At 44.6% G+C, this 23131-nt stretch overlaps 1 protein-coding gene across 1 annotated transcript; it reads right to left on the bottom strand.

Moving 5' to 3' along the window:
• Window positions 1-1226: 1226 nt before the first annotated feature.
• Window positions 1227-3517, bottom strand: LOC140140598 (uncharacterized). Its single transcript, XM_072162354.1, has 3 exons — window positions 3411-3517; window positions 1689-3191; window positions 1227-1638 (listed from the first exon to the last, which is right to left on the bottom strand). Exons 1-3 carry the CDS (start codon window positions 3515-3517, stop codon window positions 1227-1229), a joined length of 2022 nt encoding a protein of 673 aa, XP_072018455.1.
• Between the last annotated feature and the right edge of the window lie 19614 nt (window positions 3518-23131).

Genomic DNA, 23131 nt, shown 5'->3' with positions numbered 1-23131 from the left:
CCATTGCTCTGAACTTCTTCGTGCATACTACTCCTCCTTGTGATTTACATTAACAGGGCACCACTACCCCTTGTTTTACGCATGATGATAGGCACGGGAACGCTGACAGAACCGAAGGGAATGGAACTGTCAACTGGAGAGAACTGGAAGACCAATTATTAAACTCCCAAGGACATTCCATCAAAGCCAGACACCAAAGGAACGGTTTCCCCACTGGGGAAGATGATCAGTGCAGCATTTTATAGTAGCACAGGCCCCAAGGGACAGTCTTCCCAGATGAAGATGATCAATACCACTCTCTCAGCGACGGCATCTTATCATATCTTGTCCTCATTCACGGTGCGAATCGCCACTCACGTCTCACCCAAAGAATCTCCGCGTTTCTTTTCGCTTTTCTGGTGTAAGCTCTGCCTGGAGGCAGCTGCCGGGAGGTAGTGTAAAAAAAAAACAGACAAACTAAAATACTAAATATAAAGAGTTGGAGGAATAAAATATCCTCCGCGCAAATAAAACACACTACCAGCAGGACCGACAAGAGAGACAAATAAAATAAAGGGTACTGTACACAAGGTACAGTACAAAAGACGGCTAAGGCGGTGGAGGGAGCTTGTCCCCTCGCTCTGGTAAAGGACCAGCCTATCACCCTGGTGGTAAAGGGACTAGAAGAGAAAAATAAAATGGAGGGTACTGCTAAAGGTGCAGTACAAAGACAGCTAAGGCGGTGGAGGGAGCTTATCCCCTCGCTCTGGTAAAGGACCAGCCTATCACCCTCGGTCATTATGTCTCAAATCTTTTTTTTTTTTTTTTTCCTCTTTCTCTTTTTTTTTTTTTTTTTTTTTTTTTTTTTTTTTTTTCTTCTTTTTAAATTTTTTTTTAAGAACACAACAAACAACACTCTCTATCTCCTTCTTCTCACTTCCCTCTTCACTCCACTACAATATTATCTGTTTCCCACCTACTGGTCCCGATAAACTCCAGGACCTGCGCGGCATACGGCCCGGCCTGGAAAGTCTGACAGGCCACAGACGGTGGACCCGGATGGTGGTGGCTCCTCCTCCATGGAGGGTAAATATCTCGCCATTCCCGACCTCCCGGCCATCCACCAACACCGGGCCCATCTCCGTAAGGGCGCGTATGCCGCGCAGTCCTTCCACCTCCACCTCCTTCTCTCCCACTCTGCTCCTCTTCCTGTCACCGCCTTCCCCTCCTCTTCAGCTACCCGCTTCCTACCCCCTTATTGCCATCCCCTCCTCCTCCGAGTCACTCTCCTTCAACCACCGGTCCAACTTCTCCTTCATTCCGTCCACCTCCGTACCGCTACTCTTGCTCCCCTGCCTAGTTACTCTCGCTTTTGATCCTTTCCCTCGCGCTCCCACCTTACTCCCTGACCCCTCCACCTTCTTTAACTCCCTGTCTAGCCTCTCATCCATCAAATCTTGTTCTATCCCCCTTTCTTCTTTTTCCTTCACTTTCTCAGCCTCTTCTTCCTTCCTTTGCTGCTCTTCCTGGACCTTCTCTTCCTCCTTTCTTTGCTCTTCCCTCTCCTTATCTTTCCGAGCCTGTTCTGTTTCTCTCGCTTTCTTTTCCTTCTCCTTTTTGGTTTGCTCTTTCTCTTTCCTTAGTCTTTCTTTCTCCTTTCTAGCTCGACCCGCCTCCTTTTCCTTGTCCCTTTTTGCCTGTTCTTTTACCTTTTTTGCTTGTTCCTTCTCCTCTTCTTTTCTCTGCTTCTCTTTCCGAGCTCGTTCTGCTTCCGTTTCCTTTTTTGTTTGTTCCTTTTCCTTCTCTTTTCTTCGGTTTTCTTTCTCCTTATTTCTTTGATCTCTTTCTGCTTCCTTCTCTTTTCTTTCCCCCTCCTTGTCCTTTCTTCCCCTCTCCGCCTCTTCCTGTCTAACTCGCTCCCTCTCTTCCTCCTCTCTTTCTCTCTCTCCTTGTCTTTCTTGGCCAGTTCTTCCTCTTTCCTTTGTTTCTCTTTTTCTTCGTCTCTTCGCACTCGCTCTGCTTCCTTCTCCTTCCTCACTTTGTCCTTTCTTTCCTCCTCCTCCTTTTCCCTCCTGACTCGTTCTCTCTCCTCCTCCTCTCTTTCTCTCTCCTTGTCTTTCTTGGCCAGTTCTTCCTCTTCCTCCTTCCTTTGTTTCTCTTTTTCTTCGTCTCTTCGCACTCGCTCCGCTTCCTTCTCCTTCCTCACTTTGTCCTTTCTTTCCTCCTCCTCCTTTTCCCTTCTGACTCGTTCTCTCTCTTCCTCCTCTCTTTCTCTCTCCTTGTCTTTCTTGGCCAGTTCTTCCTCTTCCTCCTTCCTTTGTTTCTCTTTTTGAGCTTGTTCTATCTCCTTGTCTCTACGATCTTGTGCTGCTTCTTCCTCTCTCCTTTCCCTCTCTTTGCCCTCTCTCTCCTCCTCCTCCTTTTCCTTTCTCACTCGCTCTCTCTCCTCCTCCTCTCTTTCTTCCAATTCCCGTTCTTTTTCCTTCCTCCTTTTCGTCTCTTCCTCCAACCTCCTCATCTCCTCTCGCAGCTCTGCCTCCCTTCTCTCGTATTCCGTCGTCATCCTTTCTTGCTCCTTCCGCTCTCTCTCTCTCCTACGCTCTTCCAAACCCCTCCTCCAATCCCTCTGCCTGTCTATCTTCCTCTCCATCTCTTCCACCCTCCGTTTCGCCTCTTCTAACTCTCGCCCCAGTCCTTCCTCTTTACCTGATCCCTCGTGCATTGAGGCACCAGGGGTCCGGACGGTCAGTGTCGTCCGTTCCCCTGGCCTCGCAACTACCACCCTCCTCACTTCCCCAGCAGGGGAAGGAGAGGATGGTGAGATGGCGGGCGGTGGTGGTGAGCTGGCCGGGGGTGTCCCCATTCTTCGGTCCAAACAATTGTAGCTCAGATGACCAACTCCACCACACCTGAAGCAGGTGGCCGAAGACCTCCAAGCACTTCCCCAGGATCTTCCCCTGCCTCCTCCCCGTGGTCCATCCTGGTTTCTCCGACACTCCACTGCCCCTCTCCCCCTTCTATCTTCCAACCCCTTCCTTTCGCCACTCTTTGCCCTTCTCTCCCTGTCATGTTTCCATTGGTCCGCCGCTCCTTTTCCTATCTCCTTCGCCTTCCGTGGTTCTGCCTCTAGCTTCTCTCGCTCCTTCCTTTCCTTCTCCAACTTCCTTTCCTTTTTCCAATCCCGCCCCTCCGCCTCGCTGTCGCTGTCGTCCCTATCAGGAGAACAAAACAAAAAACGGGAAAACAATGGTGAGTATACAAATTATTTTTTTTTTTTTTTTTTTTTTTTTTTATAACACGAACTGTAAAATACATACAACGCACCTACGACCAATCCAACCGGGCGAAGGCGACCAGCACTCCCGTAAAGGGGGGCCACCTCGCCACTTGCCAGAAAGACTGCTTGGTTGGGGTCAGGCAAAATCAAAGGCCCCACGACCGCCTTCCCCTCAACCACTTCCTTCTCTCCCTCCTCCACCTTAGCTCTCCTCTCCTCGGTCCCCTCACCCGTATCCTCGGCCTTCCCTTCTGTCACCATCACTTCCTTACCCTCTCCTACTGCTACTTCCGCCCTCCCTCCTTCCCTATTCTTACTCCTGCTGCTATTCAACCACACCGCTCCCGCTTCCTCAATTCCCCCTAAAACTTTGAATCCTCCGCGCCTCCTCCTCGTCCATTAACCGCCTCGCCTCCTCCCTCGTCCTCTTCCTTTCTTCCTCCCATTCCCTCCGTTCCTGGGCCAGGGCCCTCCTTACCTCTTCCACTTCCTTCCGTATCTCCATCCTTTCCCGCTCCTCCGGCCTACTATCCTTCGGTACCTCTTTCCTTTCTACCCTCCCTTTTTCCTTCGCACCCGTCAACCCCTCCTCCTTCTTCACCCCTTCCTTCGTCACCCCCACCCCTCTAGCTCTCATTCGCACCATGGCCATCTCCGCCTTCATCATTCTCTGCCCCTCTCTCCTCTCAACCGCTTCCATCTTCTCCCTCTCGCTCCGTAACTCCCCCCGTACCCGCTCCAACTCTTCCTTCAACCCCTCCTGTCGTCTCCGATCCTCTCCTCTCTCCCGTTCAGCCCCCGTCATCATTTTCCCTTCCGCCACCTCCCTCCTTCCCTTCTCTACCTCCAGCTCCCCCCTCATCACCTCTAACTCCCTTGCCATTTCCCCGGCTCCTCCCCCTAGGGGGTCCTTAACCATGCTTGTTAGACTCTGAGTGGGTCGCCACCCCGGAATCGGGTTGGCGACCAAACGCCTCACATACCCTCTGCCCCTGGTTCCTGATGACATCTTGATGACAACACTCCTTTCACTCGGCAACTATCGAACAGATCCAACTTCTCCTTTCACTCGGTAACTATCAAATGGATCCAACTTCTCCTTTCACTCGGTAACTAAATCTATAAGAGAAAAACAAAACACACACAAAAACCAAATTAGATAGAAAAAGTCACAATTAACTATAGGGAAGGAACGAGGTTATATAATTCCAAAAATAAAAAAAAACAAATAAATAACACAAGTTAGAAAACTCAACGCCACCATTAAAAGAAGTGAACCGTCACTTCTGGGTTAAACTGAACCCGTTTCCCTACTTTAGCCTCCCCTTTCTGACTATGCAGTTTTGGCGAATTCACCGGAACTTCCTGGGACCTTTTTCCCGCATGCGATAGATGCGTGCATAGGGCACTCCCAAAGCGTTGGCACGGGGCCTCGACCGCTCATCCTCCGCATCAGCCATGGTCAACCTATAAAAAAAAAAAAAAAAAACGATAACTCTATTAATACAACTGAATAACACCAAAACCCGACACAAAGTAACCCAATCTCCCTTAAACTCCTGCACCTCCTCCTTCTCTAACTCCCCAGACAGATTCCTCAGAGCCACGATACTCTCCTCCAACCCCGACAACCCGGCCTTAAACTCTGCCTCGCCTTCCAGGACCAGTCGGGACCGGCTTGGGCCTACTGCCTCGGCTTTAGAAGACTCTCCTGGCTCGACCTCCGGCAGCGGATGGGAGTGTCCAACTCCTTTGGGAAACTTCACCTTCTTCCCTGTCACCCCACCCGGACAGGTCAGGCGAATCAGGCCTTGGTTCAGCTCATACACCTCTCTACTAGCACTAGATGCACCTCCCGGCATCGGACTGTCAGTCTGGCTCCTCCGATCGCAAACCTTAATCCTGCTGAGAGTAGCCACTCTCTCCCTCTCCTCCGACCGTTGCCTCTCCTGTAACCAATTGAGCTTTCCTTCTACCCTGGCCTCCCACGTCCGTGACCACATCTTCTCCCTTCTATGCTTCACATCTCCCATCCAGACCTTCCACAGCAGATAGAACAGGAGCAGCAGACCACTGACAGAACTCGCCATTACAATCCCCAACATTACCCCAAATACAACATCAAACTGCCCCGCCATCTCTTTACTGGGTTTTACCTGCAACAAAAACAAAAAAAAACAAAGAATTAGATAAATGACATATTCACATAACACTATATTCACTGGATTTTCCCACCCCTCCCTGGAATTGCTTTTAGTGGCATTATCGAAACCGCTTAGGCTTCTGGCGTCGCCGTCCCGGGTTTCGCCGTGCCATTGATACTCCTCGCTGTCCACTTCCCCAACTTTCCCTAATCTCCCTTCCGCTGTTCACTACTTCCCTCTCTTTTCCCTAACTCTTCCTTCCGCTGTTCACTAGTTCCCTCTCTCTTATCCTCCTTCTCCACACCTACTGTTACCACCTCCTTCCGCTGTACGCTCCCTCCTTCACCACCATCCTCTCCCATCTCTTCATGCACCTTCTGACCATCTTCGGTTACCACCTCCTTCTGCTGCACGCTCCCTCCTTCACCACCATCCTCCCCCATCTCCTCATGCACCTTCGGACCCTCTTCGGTTACCAGCCATGGTTCCTTGTACTTCCACCTTACTAACGCCTGTCCCTCATATAGCTTAAGTCTGTCAGCGTGGACTACTTTGGTTTTCCCCTTCTTAGCCTTCTGTATCCTATATGTCACAGCCGACAGTACTTTTACCACCAAGTACGGTCCTTGCCAAGGAAGTCCCAGTTTCTTTGAGAGCTTCGGCCGCCGCTGAGTATCGTGCAGCCAGACAAACTGCCCTTCCTTATACACTGGTCCTCGCGCAGCCCTGTCATAGTTCCTCTTTTTTCTCTTCAGGCTGGATGCAAGCGCTACCGGGCACGTTCATGTATCTCCCTTATCTTCTCTCTTAAGCACTCCGCATAGTCGCTTTCGCATTCTCTTTCATTGGGTACACCTCCTAGTACTAGGTCAACCGGCAGGCGCACCTCCCTTCCCAGCATCATCATGTTTGGGCTCTCCCTGTACTTTCTTGCACACTAGCTCGATATGCGAAACCAACATAGGAAGGTACTGATCCCAGTCTCGCTGGTTCTTATGAGGGTCAATCATTAGGGCCACTGCGTTCACTATCGTCTTGTTGTACCTCTCAACCATCCCATCTGACTTAGGGTTATAGGCAGTGGTACGTGTCTTGTTAATGCCTAATATCTGGCACATTTCTTTAAACACAGTAGACTCGAAATTGCGTCCCTGGTCCGAATGGATTTCTAACGGCACCCCAAACCTACATACAAACTCCTCCACTAACTTCTTCGCCACAGTTTCAGCTTGCTGGTCCGGGATTGCATAGGTCTCCATCCACTTCGTCCAGTAGTCACCCATGACCAAGATATACTCATTTCCACCCTCTGTCCGGGGCAGGGGACCAAGTACATCAACGGCGATCCGCTCCAACGGCGCCCCCACTCGATATTGCTGTAACGGTGCTCTTTGTTTCTGCTGAGGTGCCTTCCGTTGAGCGCAGCCCCTACACTGCCGCAGGTAGGCTCGTAAGTCCATAGTCATTCCTGCCCAATAATACCGTGCCCTCAACTTCGGTAAAACCTTGTTTCTCCCCAAGTGACCCGCAGCCTTCGATGAATGTAACTCATCCATCACTCTCCCTCTCAAAGTCCTAGGTAAGACTATCAGCCACTTCACCGCCCTTCCTTCATTATCCTCCCATCGTTTGGTTAAGACTCCTTCTTTCACGACCATCATTTCCCACTGGGCCCAGTAAGTCTTTGTCTGCGAGGACAGCGGCGAAACTGTTTCCCAAGCGGGCTTCTCCTCTGACGTTTCTTTCATCTGGAGAATCGGTGCGATCGTCTCGTCCAGTAACTGTTCCCCTCTAATCTTTTCAAACGTAATCTCAGGAGTAGTGCCTATGCTGCGGGTGTGGCATACAACTCATGGCTCGTAGCCCCCCTCCCAGTCCTTGTTATTAGGCTGCACTCCATCGAGAGTCACTTTGACCTGCTGCATACTGCACTCACTCAAACTAGAACCCTGGCCCGTAAGCCCCATGTACTCTTCTCTAACCTCTTCCAAATATGCGTCTACTAAAACTTCCACTTCCTCCATATCCTCGGGGACAACCCCGCTGTGAAATTCCAACATAGCGTTCAGCCAGAGTCTTAGTTCACTCCCTTCTTCGGTGGTATCCTGTGCTACCTCGTCTACCCGTAGCATGCGTGAGGACACTATTCCCTGGAAGTCTCCGCTGTTGGACTCACGCTGCGTAATTTCCCGACCATCTCCATCTGTCTGGCATCCTACCTCGCACAACTGTGGTACCATCTCCGCACCAACCTCTGCCCTCGCCCTTTCCAAATTCTTTTCATCCATCCTGCCACACTGTCTGCAAGGACGTCGCGACAGCCCATCGGCATTTTGGTGCCACTTCCCGGGCCGATACTCCAGTTCCACGTGAAAACTGGCTAGTACCTCCAACCACCGAGCCAACTGACCTTCCGGGTTCTTGAAATTACACAACCACCTAAGTGACCCGTGATCCGTCCTAACCCTTACACAGCCTCCTCCTAAATAGTGTCGGAATTTCTTCAAAAACATCACTATGGCCAGAAGTTCCCTTCTAGTCACACAATAATTCTTCTCGGCGGTCTTGAGTGCCATACTACCAAATGCAATCACCTTCTCCAATCCCCTTGCATTTGTGAAAGTACACCCCCTATCGCGAACGCACTTGCGTCAGTATCCAAGTAGTACTGCCCCACAGGCTGTGGATAGGCCAGAATCGGCGCACTCACCAAGGCATTCCTCAAAGCACTAAACGCCACTTCACACTCACTAGTCCATTCAAACGACACACTCTTCTTGGTGATGTGGTGAAGCGGCGATGCAATCTCAGCAAAACCCTTAATGAAACGCCTATAGTAAGATGCCAATCCCAAAAAGCTCCTCACTTGTGTGGTCGTCCCCGGCGTGGGCCAATTCTGTACAGCTTCAATCTTCTCGGGATCAGTGTGTATTCCCTCTTCCGACACGACATGACCCAGATAGGAGACACGTTTTTGGAACAAATGACATTTGGATGGTTTCAATTTCAAGCCCGCAGCCCTCAGCCTTAACAAAACCCTCTCTAACCGAACTACCGACTCTGGAATGCTATTCCCAAAGACGATAACGTCATCCAAGTATACCAGAAGGATTTCCCAACGTAATCCTGCTAAAACTCTCTCCATTAGCCGCTCGAACGTTGAGGGTGCATTGCATAGGCCAAATGGAAGCACATTCCACGCATATAGTCCACTGGGAGTCGAAAATGCTGACTTATCTCGAGCGTCTTTGCTCATCTCCACCTGCCAATAGCCCGAGGCCAAGTCCAAAGTAGAGAAAAATTTGGCTCCGCCCAGAGAATCTAAAGAATCGTCAATCCGCGGCAGCGGGTACGCATCCTTTCTTGTGACGTCATTTACTTTCCTGTAATCTAAACACAGCCTCTTAGAACCGTCTTTCTTGGCCACCAACACCACTGGACTTGACCACGGACTATCCGAGGGTTGTATCAGCCCTCTAGCCAACACCTCCCCCACTTGTCTTTCCACCTCAGCCCTTTGCTGTGGTGATGATCTCCTCACACGTTGTCTAATGGGTGCTGCATCACCTGTATCTATGTTATGCTTAACCCATGTGGTTCTACCGATGTCAAACTCTCCACTGGAAAAGACATCCTGATATGCAATCAATAATCCCTTTACTTTGGCCCTGTCCCCCAGATCCAGGCCATCAGTACTCCGTCTGGCTAACTCTTCTAAATAGGGAGGCATCCCTGGTATTGCACCCCATCTTTTGGTCCCACTTCTTCACCGTCAGATTCATTCATGGTCAACGTTCTAGTCTCACACACTTCTCCCTCCTCTACTTCTGCTATCTTAGCTAAGGTAGTCCCGTGTTTTATTACATATGGTCGGTTTCCCACATTCGCCACTGTGACAGGTACCACCCTATCTTGAGCTTTCACCACACACCGAGCTACTAGAATACCACGCTCTATTAGCCTACTCCCCCCAGTGGCTCCACCACCCCAAGGTTCCCTTCTCAGAGTTCAATCCAGACACAAGTGCGGACACTATCATCGAGTGTCCTGCAGGTACCTCCGTATCATTTACCGCTAACAATCTCGGTGGGCGCACAGCCCCTGGTGTGGTCGCACATTGTACTATACAGTCCTCCCATTGTAGTTGCAACAGCCCAAAATCCAATTTGGGCTCCGTAGCTCTAAGAAAATCCATACCCAACATATCGCTGGTAACCTGTCCGACCACCACCAACAGCTTCACTCTCTTCTTGCCGACTGTAACCTCCAGGGCGGCTCTGCCCCACACCTTAACCCGACTGCCAGCAGCCTGTTTCAAGATAACATTTGGGACATCTAACCTCGGTCGTCTCTCCTCTGGTATTAGTAAGAACATCTCGAGTGTGACTATTGTGTGAGACGTACCCGTATCAAGTAAGAATGTTGCCGCCTCCCCATTCACATCAGTGGGCACCCAAATTTCTAATTCTGTATTTGGAAGCACAATTTCCTCCATTTCACCAGTCAACGACCCGATATCCCCGCTTCCCCCCATTGTCCCGGTTTCTACTGTTGACGTGGGCCCCACTCGGTCGTTGGCCGGACTCCGGGCCCTGGAGTTGGCCTTTGCTCGTTTCCCGAAAAGTCTCTGCAGTCCCGGGCCATATGACCCTCTTTCCCACAGCGGAAGCATACGACATCATTGTGTGGGCACTGCCTAGCCTGGTGACCAGATTCACTACACCGAAAACAGACCGAATTAGGACATTCCCTGGCAAAATGACCCGGCCGCCCGCACTGGAAACAGCCCTCCTGTTGCCCCCTACTTGGTCCCCGCCGGTAGTCTCCTGGCCCCCTTGGTGATTTATTAGCCATTGGCGGAGCCCGTGGTCCCCTATACCCCTCTGCCTTCTGAGCAGTATCCTGCACCAACTTCTCAACCGCTTTCAGTGAAGTATCCATTGAGTTCATTCTGGCCTCCATCACCGCCACCTTACTATCGGTCAATACCTCTGCCCCGGCAACACGGCTATAAGCCAATTTACCGCGGCCTCTCGACTTTTCAGTTTTCAGGAATGACTCTACCTCCTCGGCTATGCGCACGGCAGCTTCCAATGTCTCTGGCCTACTCCGAAACAACTCTGTACGGAGGTCTTGGTCGCTCACCGCGTTCTTGAAATGATGTCTCGCGATTCTATCTCTTTCCAGCTTCTCTGTTCCTGGATAAGCTAGCGCCGTCAACCTTTTCATCTCTTGCCCTAAAGCAGCTAAGGTCTCACCTGGTAGTTGTTCTCTCCTAGACAGTTTCTGGAAATAACTCTCTGGGCACTCCCGTGGTCCAAATTCTTTCTGCAGTAGAGCCACCAAATCCTTATAGGATATTTCCCTCAGGTCCACGTCATTGACACTCAAAATCGCCAAGGCGTCATCCTTACAACAGGTAAAAAGCTGGTACCTGGCCGCCTCCTCAGTCCATTGGTTGTATTCTTTACACGCTTCGAAGTGGATGATAAAGTCCTTCCACGGTGTCTTCCCATCGAAACTCCGGGTATCTTTTTCCCGTTTCGGCTTGGGTTTGGTTCTACTCACATACTCCTGTTCATTTCGTACTCTCCTCTCTCGTCGCAGGGGTGGTGGCACATACAAATCTGGTACCGTACGAGTATCGCATTCTTCAGGCGAAAAAGTTTCCTGAAAGTCCCTCTCTGCATTATACCCGACTCTCCCGCCAGTACCAGACGCCCCTGCATATCCTGTATCATGTGGTGATGGACTCCCGTTACACCCCGTAGATCTACCAGTCCATCCGGCAGTCACACCCCGGGTCCTTTCCCCTATCACAAAGCCTGACTCCATTCTCTCAGAAGTCATTGCTTCTTGGATCTGAGCCAACCGAGCTCTTTCCTCTAGCATCCTACGCTCCCGCTCCTCCAATTCCTCCTTCCACCGCTGCAACCTCCTATCTTCTTCCTTATTCCTTAGTCCTTGCCTCTCTTCCTCCTCTGCCTCATGCTGTACCACCCGTCTCCTATCTTCCAGGTCTGCTTCCCAGAGTTTATTCTCATTTTCTTTAAGCAGTGCCTCCCGTTCTAAGTAGGCTTCCTTCTTCCCCAGCCGCTCCTCTTTCTCCCGGGCCCGTTCCTCCGCAACTTGCCGTTGTGCTTCCATTGCACGGTGCTGTTCACTCATTACCCTCACTTCAGCCACCTGGCGTGCATACTGGCACTCCCATGCCCGCTTTTGGGCCTCAAATGTCTCCCTCTCTCTTTCTCGCTGCTCACTCCAGGTCATTATCTTTTCCCGCCTCACCATATCCTCTTGCTCACTCCTTAAGTGTGAATCGTGACCGGAATGAGCCTCCCTTTCTCCCTCTGTCTACTCCTCTCCCGACGGTCACGGTCCAATTCATCCTCAATACACACTTTGCCCCTTTCTCCTCTCCTCAAGATCTCTAAGCCACTGTGTCTTTTCTCCCTCTTGATGGGCACCTCGCTTTCCCCAAAATAAATCGGGCCACCACGTGGTTTACCCTCATAGGCTTTCGGGGTTATCCCCTCCCCTCTTGTTTGCCTCCAGTTCTCCATTCTCTCCCACCGGAAACTCGCCTGAATGTCACCAGAGTCATCCATGCCTTCCCATTTATGGGCATATCTCCTTCGTATGTCAGGGCCAACTAGAGAATTGGGTGGCATTGACATAGTGTCACAAATACTTTCCCTCTCTCACTGCCTCCTATCACTCTAATCTTACGCTGGTCCAATCCTTCCATCCCGGTGCCTCCCGGATGCTCCACTCCTCTCTGTTCTTTGCCACTCTCGAAAGGTGGCGGTGTCTCATCAAGTAATAAATATCTTCTGTCTCTCTCATTACCCGGAGTGTCCATCCCTCTAGTGCTTCCTTCAACTCCTCTAACCCCACCTTCACCTCCTTCTCCCTTTCCTCCTTCTCTCCCCGCCATGGTACTGCACCTATTGTAGTTCTGCTTATAATACTCGATCCCACTTCTGACACCAATTTGTGGCGGGACGGCCGATTGCCAGGAACGTGATATGTCTCAATGTGGTCTTAAAAATAAATAAATAAATACTTGGTTAGACTGTAACTTGGTATATGAAGTGTCAGGTGGCCGGGTTGACACCAGTCCCCAGGAATGGGAACACGACAATGTTTGTATGAGACGTGGGCAAGTCGTGGGAGGCAGAACCCCACTGTCAGAGTACCTTTTATAAGCAAAAAGTGCATAAAAACAACACACGTAGTATTTGACTTCATTATCTCCAACAATATTTTATTTACATAACTCCAGACTACACATACAGGATTCAGTCACACAATACTCTGGCACCCTACTCCTGCAATGGCTTCTGTAATAACTCGGCTAGCACCCTCCTCACCTATAAATATGAATCCGCAGAGCAAAAAAAAAAGATTATAAGAACGTTAAAAGCGTTACATATGATTACACATATTAGACGTACGGAAAAAAACTAAGTTATTTGGCACAAAATGAAAATTTGGGCAGCATAGCTCCGCTCAGCGCATGCTAATAGAGATGACACTTACGAACACATGCAAGCATGTATTAGTAAAGTATCATCATAAAATCTATCGAAAATCCTATAAAACACAACTACTTTTAGAGAAATGAAAATCTGGTCAGCATAGCTCCCTCTAGGTGCTGACAGATTTTCGATAATACATAAAAATGTCACACCAGAGGCATGCATCTCTATGTATCATCACCATTTCATAATACACATAAAAAAACAATATGATTCCAACGGACCGTGCCTATCACATAACATAATAAAATATGTACCACGTAAAAAAATAAGGTATCTCAACTCTACTATATAAAATATTCTCACCTCCCTCTACTATAAAATAAAACTCGTCTCCTCCAATGTAAATAATTAGGCTCACATTTTGTCTCTTCCCCAAAAGTAAAAGAATATAACTCACTAAAATAGCCTCCTCCCTCAATCATAAAAATATATAACTCACCAAAACAGCCCCCTCCCTTACTCATAAAATATATAACTCACCAAAATAACCTCCTCCCAAATACCACAATACTCCTCAGACTTAGCTCTTAGTTGACGTAACTCTAAGGAATACTACTCCATTCATTGGATACTCCACTCAGGATTAACCCGGGTAACTCACAGGGCCGGCGTTAATCCCTACTTCCCATCTTAGTTGATAATCCACTCAGGATTAACCCCGGGTAACTCACAGGGCCGGCGTTAATCCCTACTCTCCATCTTAGTTGATAATCCACTCAGGATTAAACCCGGGTAACTCACAGGGCCGACGTTAATCCCTACTCTCCATCTTAGTTGATAATCCACTCAGGATTAACCCGGGTAACTCACAGGGCCGGCGTTAATCCCTACTCTCCATCTTAGTTGATAATCCACTCAGGCCTGTAGGCCTAAGTATATCCTACAAAGAGCAAACATATGCACAGAGTCCGTTGGAACCAATAAAAATACAATAAAAATAAATAAATAAACAACACTGCCCATCACTTACCACGTCTTTCCGTGAGTACTTACCACGAATATATAAATGAACCATAGCAATTCAAGTTATACACAATGCATAGGCCTAAATAGGATCATAGGCCCTCTACATGACAATCTAGGTATACTTCCACCAATGCATAAATAAAATCACATGACATTTTAAGTATCTTTCTCCAAAGCAGAAATAAAATAAAAGTGGCTTACATGACAATTAAAATATTTGGTATGGGTGTGACCGATAATAATAATCCTAAATTTATATTATTTTCACATGTTTTAGAGAACGCCAATATTCTTTGTTTACATATGACATGCATGTATTTATCTAAAAGATTCAAGATGCAGGACGTTCGAACATGACCAAAACTGCCTGTCTATAATCTCAAAAAGTTTACATAAATATCTGAGAAAAACTTGAGCAAGGCGACAAGACATAAATAAATACAGCGCATTGCAATTAATAGGATGGCGAAAGGGAAGGATCACCCGAATAAAATAATCTCAGCAATTAAATGTCAACATAAACATTTGTACCATCACGCTCCAATAATATAAAATAACATCCCCAAGTTAATTAGATGGTACATGCATACGCGCACTCATGCACTCAACGCGTAGTGATCTTTGACTCAAAACATGCAACTATTTTCATAATTTTATATCGCCAAAATATTTAAAATACCTTCCCTTGGCCAGACTGAATGCCCCAAATGCAACAATGATATCAACTGGTCAGGAATATTTGCTGATCCGTATGAGCCCAAAAAATTTGACAATACTACGTGCACAGGATGACTTTAAAGAGAAAAATGGAAGACAAAATCTTTAGAAATTTTGAGAAATCACGAACTCACACATCGAAACCATGTGCGAACTGCAACAAGCAATTCTGGCAAAAACATAAACGGAGATAATCATCAAATTACACATTTTACAACAAGACCACAACCAAAATAACTCATGTGAAGGATCTAGAACATATTCCTGACAGTCTAATATCATTTAAATTCATCCAAACCGCGATTTATATGAAATATCAGAGTATTTCTAACAGCGAATCTCAAAACTTGCCTATCAATATGAATCCGCAGAGCAAAAGAAAGATACCACGAGGGGAGCCTGGCAGGCCCCAGCCAACGCGCGCTCCGATTGGACACGGAGATAATTGATTGATCGTACGGCGCGCTAATTGGCTGACGGAGATAATTGATTGGCTACGTACGGCGCGCTCATAAGGACATAATGCAGGATTGAAATCAAAAGGGTACTACGCGATCTGGATAGGAAAATGAAATGGAATTTACCTAAAAAATAATATTATGTTTTGGCTTGATTTACCAATACCGTTTCAATGTTATGATTGCCGGAGACTTCCTTTAAAAGTTGCAGTTTGCAGCGATCAATGGTTATCGCACATTGTGGCATGTAAAACACACCATTATTATCGAATTTAAATCAATAACTGCAACATTTAAATTCGGTTTTTTTCCTGAAAAAACACTATTGAATATTAAGCGACTTTGGAACGAATGACATGTCACAATGCGCGTAATTCTATGTTAAAATGTTGTGTATACGATTAATAGTTCTAAAGCTATAACCGTATACTGCTTGTAGTGCGTTACTTGTTGTGAAGGCTTAATTATATTGCTATTATCATAGCTACAAACAAACTTGTATATATATACAGTGTATATAGAAAGAGTATATGAAAATAGTACCTTTGTATATTTTGTATATTGCATTTTCATTTAAAGTAAGTCTCCGGCGATCACAACATCATGCCTTACTTGTTCGAATTATCAAGCAAGAATCACATGGCATTATTTAAAAATAACTCACATTGTCCATATGAAACTAATACGAATCAGCCGTCTCTCAACACGCGATATTCAAAATTCACGATCGCCCACGGTCTGGTGCAATGACGTCATGGTTATCTGTGCTCAATTGTCGTCAGCTTTCATTGTATAGTGGGAAGTCATTGGAACAGACAATTTCAGCGCCCGGGAATTTTGAATATCGAATGTTGACAGATGTATGCTTTTTATTCGTGTTTATAATCAATATAACTTTCTTTTAGATAAAACCATGTGATTCTTACTTGATAATTATTTTTCTTATTTCATAAGGCATAATGTTGTGATTGCCGGAGGCTTCCTTTAAAATTCAACTCAAATTACTATATTTTGATACATGGGTGGAGGTTGCAGACATTTCCATTTTATTGATTTATAACGCTGAACTGCTTTGGGATAGTAATGCCTTTTCTCTCCATTTCTTTTTACGCATAATTATTATGCAACTGTCCCACTCTGCATCTTTCGCTTATCTTAATTTACATTGTATAACTCTGAACATTGAAAGTTATCCACATATTAAAATCCAAAATTCCTCCTGGAGCGTTTCTCATCTCACGTTGATCGGTACGCCATGCTGGATGTCGCAGTGGCAGATTCGAATCAGTGCGCTTATGCGGTTGTGTTGCAAGCGTACGGATAATCACCCTTCTACGAGTGTGTATAGACGAATCCGACGAGCCACATTCCTACACCTCACTGGCGGCCATAGCTGGGGCCATCCATTTTACGCGACGCCAGTATCATAGGCGTGCAGCGTTTACCGCTCCCGTGACGCGGCGCAAGTGCTACGCGCTCCAATGCGCTCGCGATAGTGGGCGTCTTGGATCGCAATCCAAACGAACTAAGCTAGTTTGGCGCGGATGGCTCCCATGGCCGACTTAATCCTGACCATTACTTAGCTCGTCGGATTCGTTTGTATGCCCTGCGGGATTCGGTTAGCGCAAACTTCCAAATCGCAACAGTTTAAAATAGTTGCTAACCTTAATAGGACCTTAAGACATAAAAGATTTATATACCTGTATTATGGATTTAATTATTAGTCATATAGATACCGATAACTGTGAAGGGTCGAGTGGCGGCTAGCCTTATGTACTTTAATGGTGATAGCCCATTACCTTTGTACATCTTATCACATAATTTTGATAAAGTTCAATATACTCTGAATAAACAGACTTCGCTTTGACCACAACTTGAGCTTGTCCCTGAAATTGTCTATTCATGTTGTAGTTTAGTAGTTAAACCATAGACCATTTTAAATGGTATGGTTAAACATAGACCCTTTTCTCTTTATCTTTACGCAATATACCTGGGCCTCATTGTATTTACTCTCGTCCGTGTACGAGTTTGAACTCAGCGGGTGAAGTCCGATATTCGAACACGGACCTGAGAATTAAGTTCAATAAACTTTACGACGCATTAACGATAGATTTGTTATTTACGATGGGTTCAGGGTGAATACCCGTTAGTCATATTAAAGGCCCAGGACTACACGACGTTGGTTGGGATAGCGTCGTAAAGTGTTTAGTGAACTGCACGCACGTCAGTAGTGTATCTCTTTGACTGGGGCACGCACTGACGTTACGGTGTTACGCATGTATCTCTTTGACTGGAGCACGCACTGACGTTACGGCATTACGCATTGAATACACGTACGAAATACAATGAACACCTGCACAAGACGAACGTACTTGAACGATGTACGTGTACATGGTGTACGTGTGATATCAATTTGGTGCCATTTAAGAATTCTGATTGGTTAGAGTTACATCACGTGACATGCAGTCATGTCTACAGTAGAATTCACCACGACCTTTGCAGGACTTAAACCCCATTAAAAGCTATTAAACCAAGATAACACTCATTGAAAACAGCTCAACTGATTAAATCATATCTTATCTGGTTAAATACACACAACATATGTTTCTGCTTTACATGTATAATGGAGCAATGAGGTGGTATTATAGTTTCAGTTGGGTGAACGATTATAAAGCGAACGCTAGAGAACAATTCTGTGTGAGCTTTTGTTTACGAAATGAGACAAAACTCTGCTTCTTGAAAATGAGAAGCATGGTGGTTTGCAGACTTAACAAGGTTTGGAAATAATTTCTTCATATTTTTTGGTGTTATCTGTCGTTTACATATCCTTCCTAAAACACCAAAGTACGAATATTTCCAAACATCTAAATAAGCTAAAAATTTAGGACATGTTACAAAACTATATTTTCTAGAATTTTAGAAGAGTACTTTTAATATTGGCCGGTTATTTTTCACACAGCGACGTTGACTAGGCAATGTACTATTACTTATATTAAACATACACTAAAACGCCAAAGTACGAATATTTCCAAACATCTAAATTAGCTAAAAATTTAGGACATGTTACAAAACTATATTTTCTAGAATTTTAGAAGAGTACTTTTAATATTGGCCGGTTATTTTTCACACAGCGACGTTAACTAGGCAAATCTCCATACTTCTAACATACGCTATTTGTAGAGGTCATGCGTCAATGGTAAGAGCACTGTGTATTGTGTATAGGAAAACGGACAGTAACTGCAGTATGGCTGTCTATTATATCCTGCCAATACATCCGCGTATGACAACTGCACTTGGCGCATGACATACACAAAGTGCATACCCTCCGCACCATAACTAAAACTCGTACCTGGAGAACGAGTCATGTCGATTGGGGTCAGATTCCATTTTCAATGGAATTTTTTATCTTTTAAAAATTCCGCCACGTGCCCCTGTATATCTATTGACGCTCAATTGGCGTAGAATCCATTGGTGTAATCAGGTAATCTACCAAAAAAACGTTGACAACGTAAAGAAATCAGCAAGTTTAAAAAAACCCACCTCGGCTCACTTTTTGAAACTTGGTCCCATTTGTAAAAGGTACTGATTTAAACTTTATCATATTTACATCAATTTAAAACATTTCCAGAAGTGTTATGTATCTTTAATGTGCAGATGCGATATTAATTTGTAAGCTTTCTGGAACGACCTGAACGGTTATTATCTTGTTCTTGCATGATAAGCCAATATCTTTTTGTGTTTTGTTTTATAATATCATGATTAATGATTGAATTAAACGAATAACAAGTAGGCTTGTTTGTAATCTTGTTGGAATTGTATTCTGTTGAAATAAAATAAAACACTGATTTGCTGTTGGTGTTCAAATGGGACCAAGTTTCAAAAAAGTGAGCCGAGGTGGGTTTTTTAAACTTGCTGATTTCTTTACGTTGTCAACGTTTTTTGGTAGATTTCTTTTTTTTATGAATGTAGCCAAGCAGCTCCAAGCTTTGAAAGTCAGGTTATGAAGTGCACCATAAAACGAATAAAACGAAAATTGGATGCTTGAAGTTGCCATTCTTGATTCATGACAATAAATAATTAAACAAAACTTTATCAGTCGTTTATTTTTAAAACTTGCTCGTCACGCGTGACTGTAATGTTCAGAGGCGTACACAATGATCAATAAACATTTTAATATACTTAAAATACGTAAATATGTAAATAAAATGTAAATATGAACAACACACACCCAATGTTGACAATGCCAGAGAGACACACATAGAGTAAATCCGATTTAGGCCTACTTCATGTCGGAACTGGTAAATGCGCATATATTTAAGCCTATAGGGCCTACTACGGAAGCGTCTAAATGCCCCAGATAATCGTGTTTTAATGTTGGTGGTTCTTTGTAGCCCTGCGGGCAATCTACTTGGCTATCCGAATTTCGCGGTTTGTGGTTCTTTGTAGCCCTTCAGGGCAACCTAGTTGAATATTCCTATTAAGCGGCAGTTGTCGGCGATCTTTCGTGGTTTGTGGTTTTCATCAAGCCCTGCACTCTATCGGGAGCTAATTTATAGTTTAAGCTTGTTGAATATCCATATTTCGTGGTTTGTGGATCTTTGTAGCCCTGTGGGGCAATCTAGTTGCATATCCAAATTTCGCGGTTTGTGGTTCTTTAGAGCCCTGTGGGGCAATCTAGTTGGTATCAATATTAAGCGGCAGTTGTTGTTGATCTTTCGCGGTTTGTGGTTCTTTATAATCGAATAATCGATAGGCCTGCGGGCAATTGGATATCCCAATTTCGGGGTTTGTGGCTCTTTGTAGCCCAGCGGGGCAATATAGTTGAATATTGTGGTTTGTGGTTTTAATTTCCCTCATCAAGCCCTGCCCTCTATCGGGAGCTAGTTTATAGTCTAAGCTTGTTAGATATCCGTATTTCGTGGTTTGTGATTCTTTATAATCGATAGGCCTGCGGGCAATCTAGTCTTTCGCGGTTTGTGGTTCTTTGTAATCTTTCGTGTTTTGTGGTTTTAATTTCCCTCATCAAGTCCTGCTCTCTATCGGGAGCTAATTTGTAGTTTAAGCTTGTTGGATATCCATATTTCGTGGTTTGTGGTTCTTTGAAGCCCTGTGGGCAATAGTACCATATCCAAATTTCGCGGTTTGTGGTTCTTTATAGCCCTGCGGGCAATCTACTTGGATATCAATATTGAGCGGCAGTTGTTGGCGATCTTTCGCGGTTTGTGGTCGTAATTTGTTGGATATCCATATAATCGATATGCCTGCGGGCAATCTGGATGGATATCCAAATTTTGCGGTTTGTAGTCCTTTGTAGCGCTGCGGGGCAGTTGGATACCCCTATTAAGCGGCGGTTGTCGGCGATCTTTCGCGGTTTGTGATTTTAATTCCCTAATTAAGTCCTGCCCTTTAGCCCTGTGGGGAAATCTAGTTGGATATCAATATTCAGCGGCAGTTGTTGGCGATCTTTCGCGGTTTGTGATTTTCATTTATAATATTTATATCAAATATAATTTCAGTCTGAGCTGTGTACAGAGCCACTGATAAATAAATAATAAATAAATTTCGGTGTTGTAAATGACGAAGATGCCATGATAGTCAGGCATGGTGATAGCATCTGGATGATGAAAGTAGGCCCAAGGCCTAGGCCTAAATGTGAATAAAAAATCAAACATGTTTGTTTGATGAAAAAAATAATAATATCACAATAGCAATGGATGTTCGAAATGGTGTTATTCTTGATTTACGACAATAAATTGATTAATAAAACATTGAAAAAAAAGTGGTGGGAAGTTTCGAACTTGAGCAAAAATTCATAAATGGATTAGAAGTCCATGGCCTTAACCACTTCGCCACGGAGACATCCCGTTATTACGATGTGTGAAAGTGGAGTATTTATTAATATGAATATATGCTGTGGTCCGGAAAGAATAAAAGAATTGTGAAAAACTTGATTTTTTGGCGACATGATGCAGTCATGTCTACAGTAGAATTCATCTCGACCTTTGCAGGACTTAACCCCATTAAAAGCTATTAAACCAAGATAACACTCATTGAAACAGCTCAACTGATTAAATCGGATCTTCTCTGGTTGTGCACAAGTGACTGTTTTCATGTGCGATATAGCAATAAAGCTGGTATTCATAGCTTCAGTTGGGTAACCGATTATAAAGGAAACGAAAGGAAACAATGGTATGTGTGGCTTTGTTCACGAAATCAGACAATGGCGTGCTTTTGTAAACCAGCATTCTTGAAAATGAGCAACATAATGATTTTTGACTTAACACGGTTTGGGAATAATTTCTTCATATTTTTGGTGTTATCTGTCGTTTACATGTCCTTCCTAAAACACAAAAGTACGACCCTCTCCAAACACCTAAATTAGCTAAAAATTTAGGACATGTTACAAAACTATATTGTCTAGAATTTTAGAAAAGTACTTTTAATATTGGCCGGTTATTTTTCACACAGCGACGTTAACTAGGCAATGTACTATTACCTATAACATTAACTAAAACACCAAAGTACGAATATTTCCAAACATCTAAATTAGCTAAAAATGTAGGACATGTTAAAAACTATATTTTCTAGAACTTTAGAAGAGTACTTTTAATATTGGCCGGTTATTTTTCACACAGCGACGTTAACTAGTCATATCCCCATACTGTTAACGTAGGGCTATTTGTAAAGGTCACGCGTCAACGGGAAAGAGCACTGTGTATTGTGTATAGGAAAACGGACAGTAACTGCAGTATGAATGGGGTCCAGAATTTGTATGTAGGGTATCCAGGAAAATGCCTGGGTATATTTGAAAGTGAATCTGAAAAATTAGTGCGACAGTGACAGCCATGTATGGCTGTAAGTGTAAAAAAAGATTGTGGAATATCAGTATGATTAGCTATGATTTGCCACTAATTTTGGCTATGAAATACCGCGTGAAATAAAGCAAGAATTTTTTGTTTATTATCTAAAAACTAAATCGGATTGACTGTCCAAAGTTCGTGTAATTTTGAAATAAAGAGTTATTAAAATATGACACGAATTTGGACAGTAAATACGATTTGCATGATTTTAGATATATTTTGCTTTACCCAGCGAAAAATATCATAGAACAATAGCGTTTTGTTCCGTGTAAATATAGTCTAATCATCTGTTTATTCTTCTTTATCAGTCGTTTTTTTTAAACTTGCTGGTCAGCCATACATGGCTGTCACTGTCATAAATTAATTTTTCAGATTCACTTTCAAATATACCCAGGCATTTTCCTGATACCCTACATACAAATTCTGGACCCCATTCGCCAAAAAATCAAGTTTTTCACAATTCTTTTATTCTTTCCGGACCACAGCATATATTCATATTAATAAATACTCACTTTCACACACCGTAATAACGGGACGTCCCCGTGGCGAAGTGGTTAAGGCCATGGACTTCTAATCCATTTATGAATTTTTGCTCAAGTTCGAAACTTCCCACCACTTTTTTTTAAATGTTTTATTAATCAATTTATTGTCGTAAATCAAGAATAACACCATTTCGAACATCCATTGCTATTGTGATATTATTATTTTTTCATCAAACAAACATGTTTGATTTTTATTCACATTTAGGCCTAGGCCTTGGGCCTACTTTCACCATCCAGATGCTATCACCATGCCTGACTATCATGGCATCTTCGTCATTTAAAACACCGAAATTTATTTATTATTTATTATTTATTTATCAGTGACTCTGTTCACAGCTCAGACTGAAATTATAATTCATATAAATATTATAAATGAAAATCACAAACCGCGAAAGATCGCCAACAACTGCCGCTGAATATTGATATCCAACTAGATTTCCCCACAGGGCTAAAGGGCAGGACTTAATTAGGGGAATTAAAATCACAAACCGCGAAAGAACGCCGACAACCGCCGCTTAATAGGTGTATCGAACTAGATTGCCCCGCAGGGCTACAAAGAACTACAAACCGCGAAATTTGGATATCCAACCAGATTGCCCGCAGGTATATCGATTATATGGATATCCAACAAATTCAGACCACAA

The sequence above is a fragment of the Amphiura filiformis genome, chromosome 19 (genome assembly GCF_039555335.1).
Source record: "Amphiura filiformis chromosome 19, Afil_fr2py, whole genome shotgun sequence".
In the NCBI taxonomy this organism is placed as follows: domain Eukaryota; kingdom Metazoa; phylum Echinodermata; class Ophiuroidea; order Amphilepidida; family Amphiuridae; genus Amphiura; species Amphiura filiformis.
The sequence above is the reverse complement of the archived record's forward strand: the minus strand, read 5'-3'. Positions and strand labels throughout refer to the sequence as shown.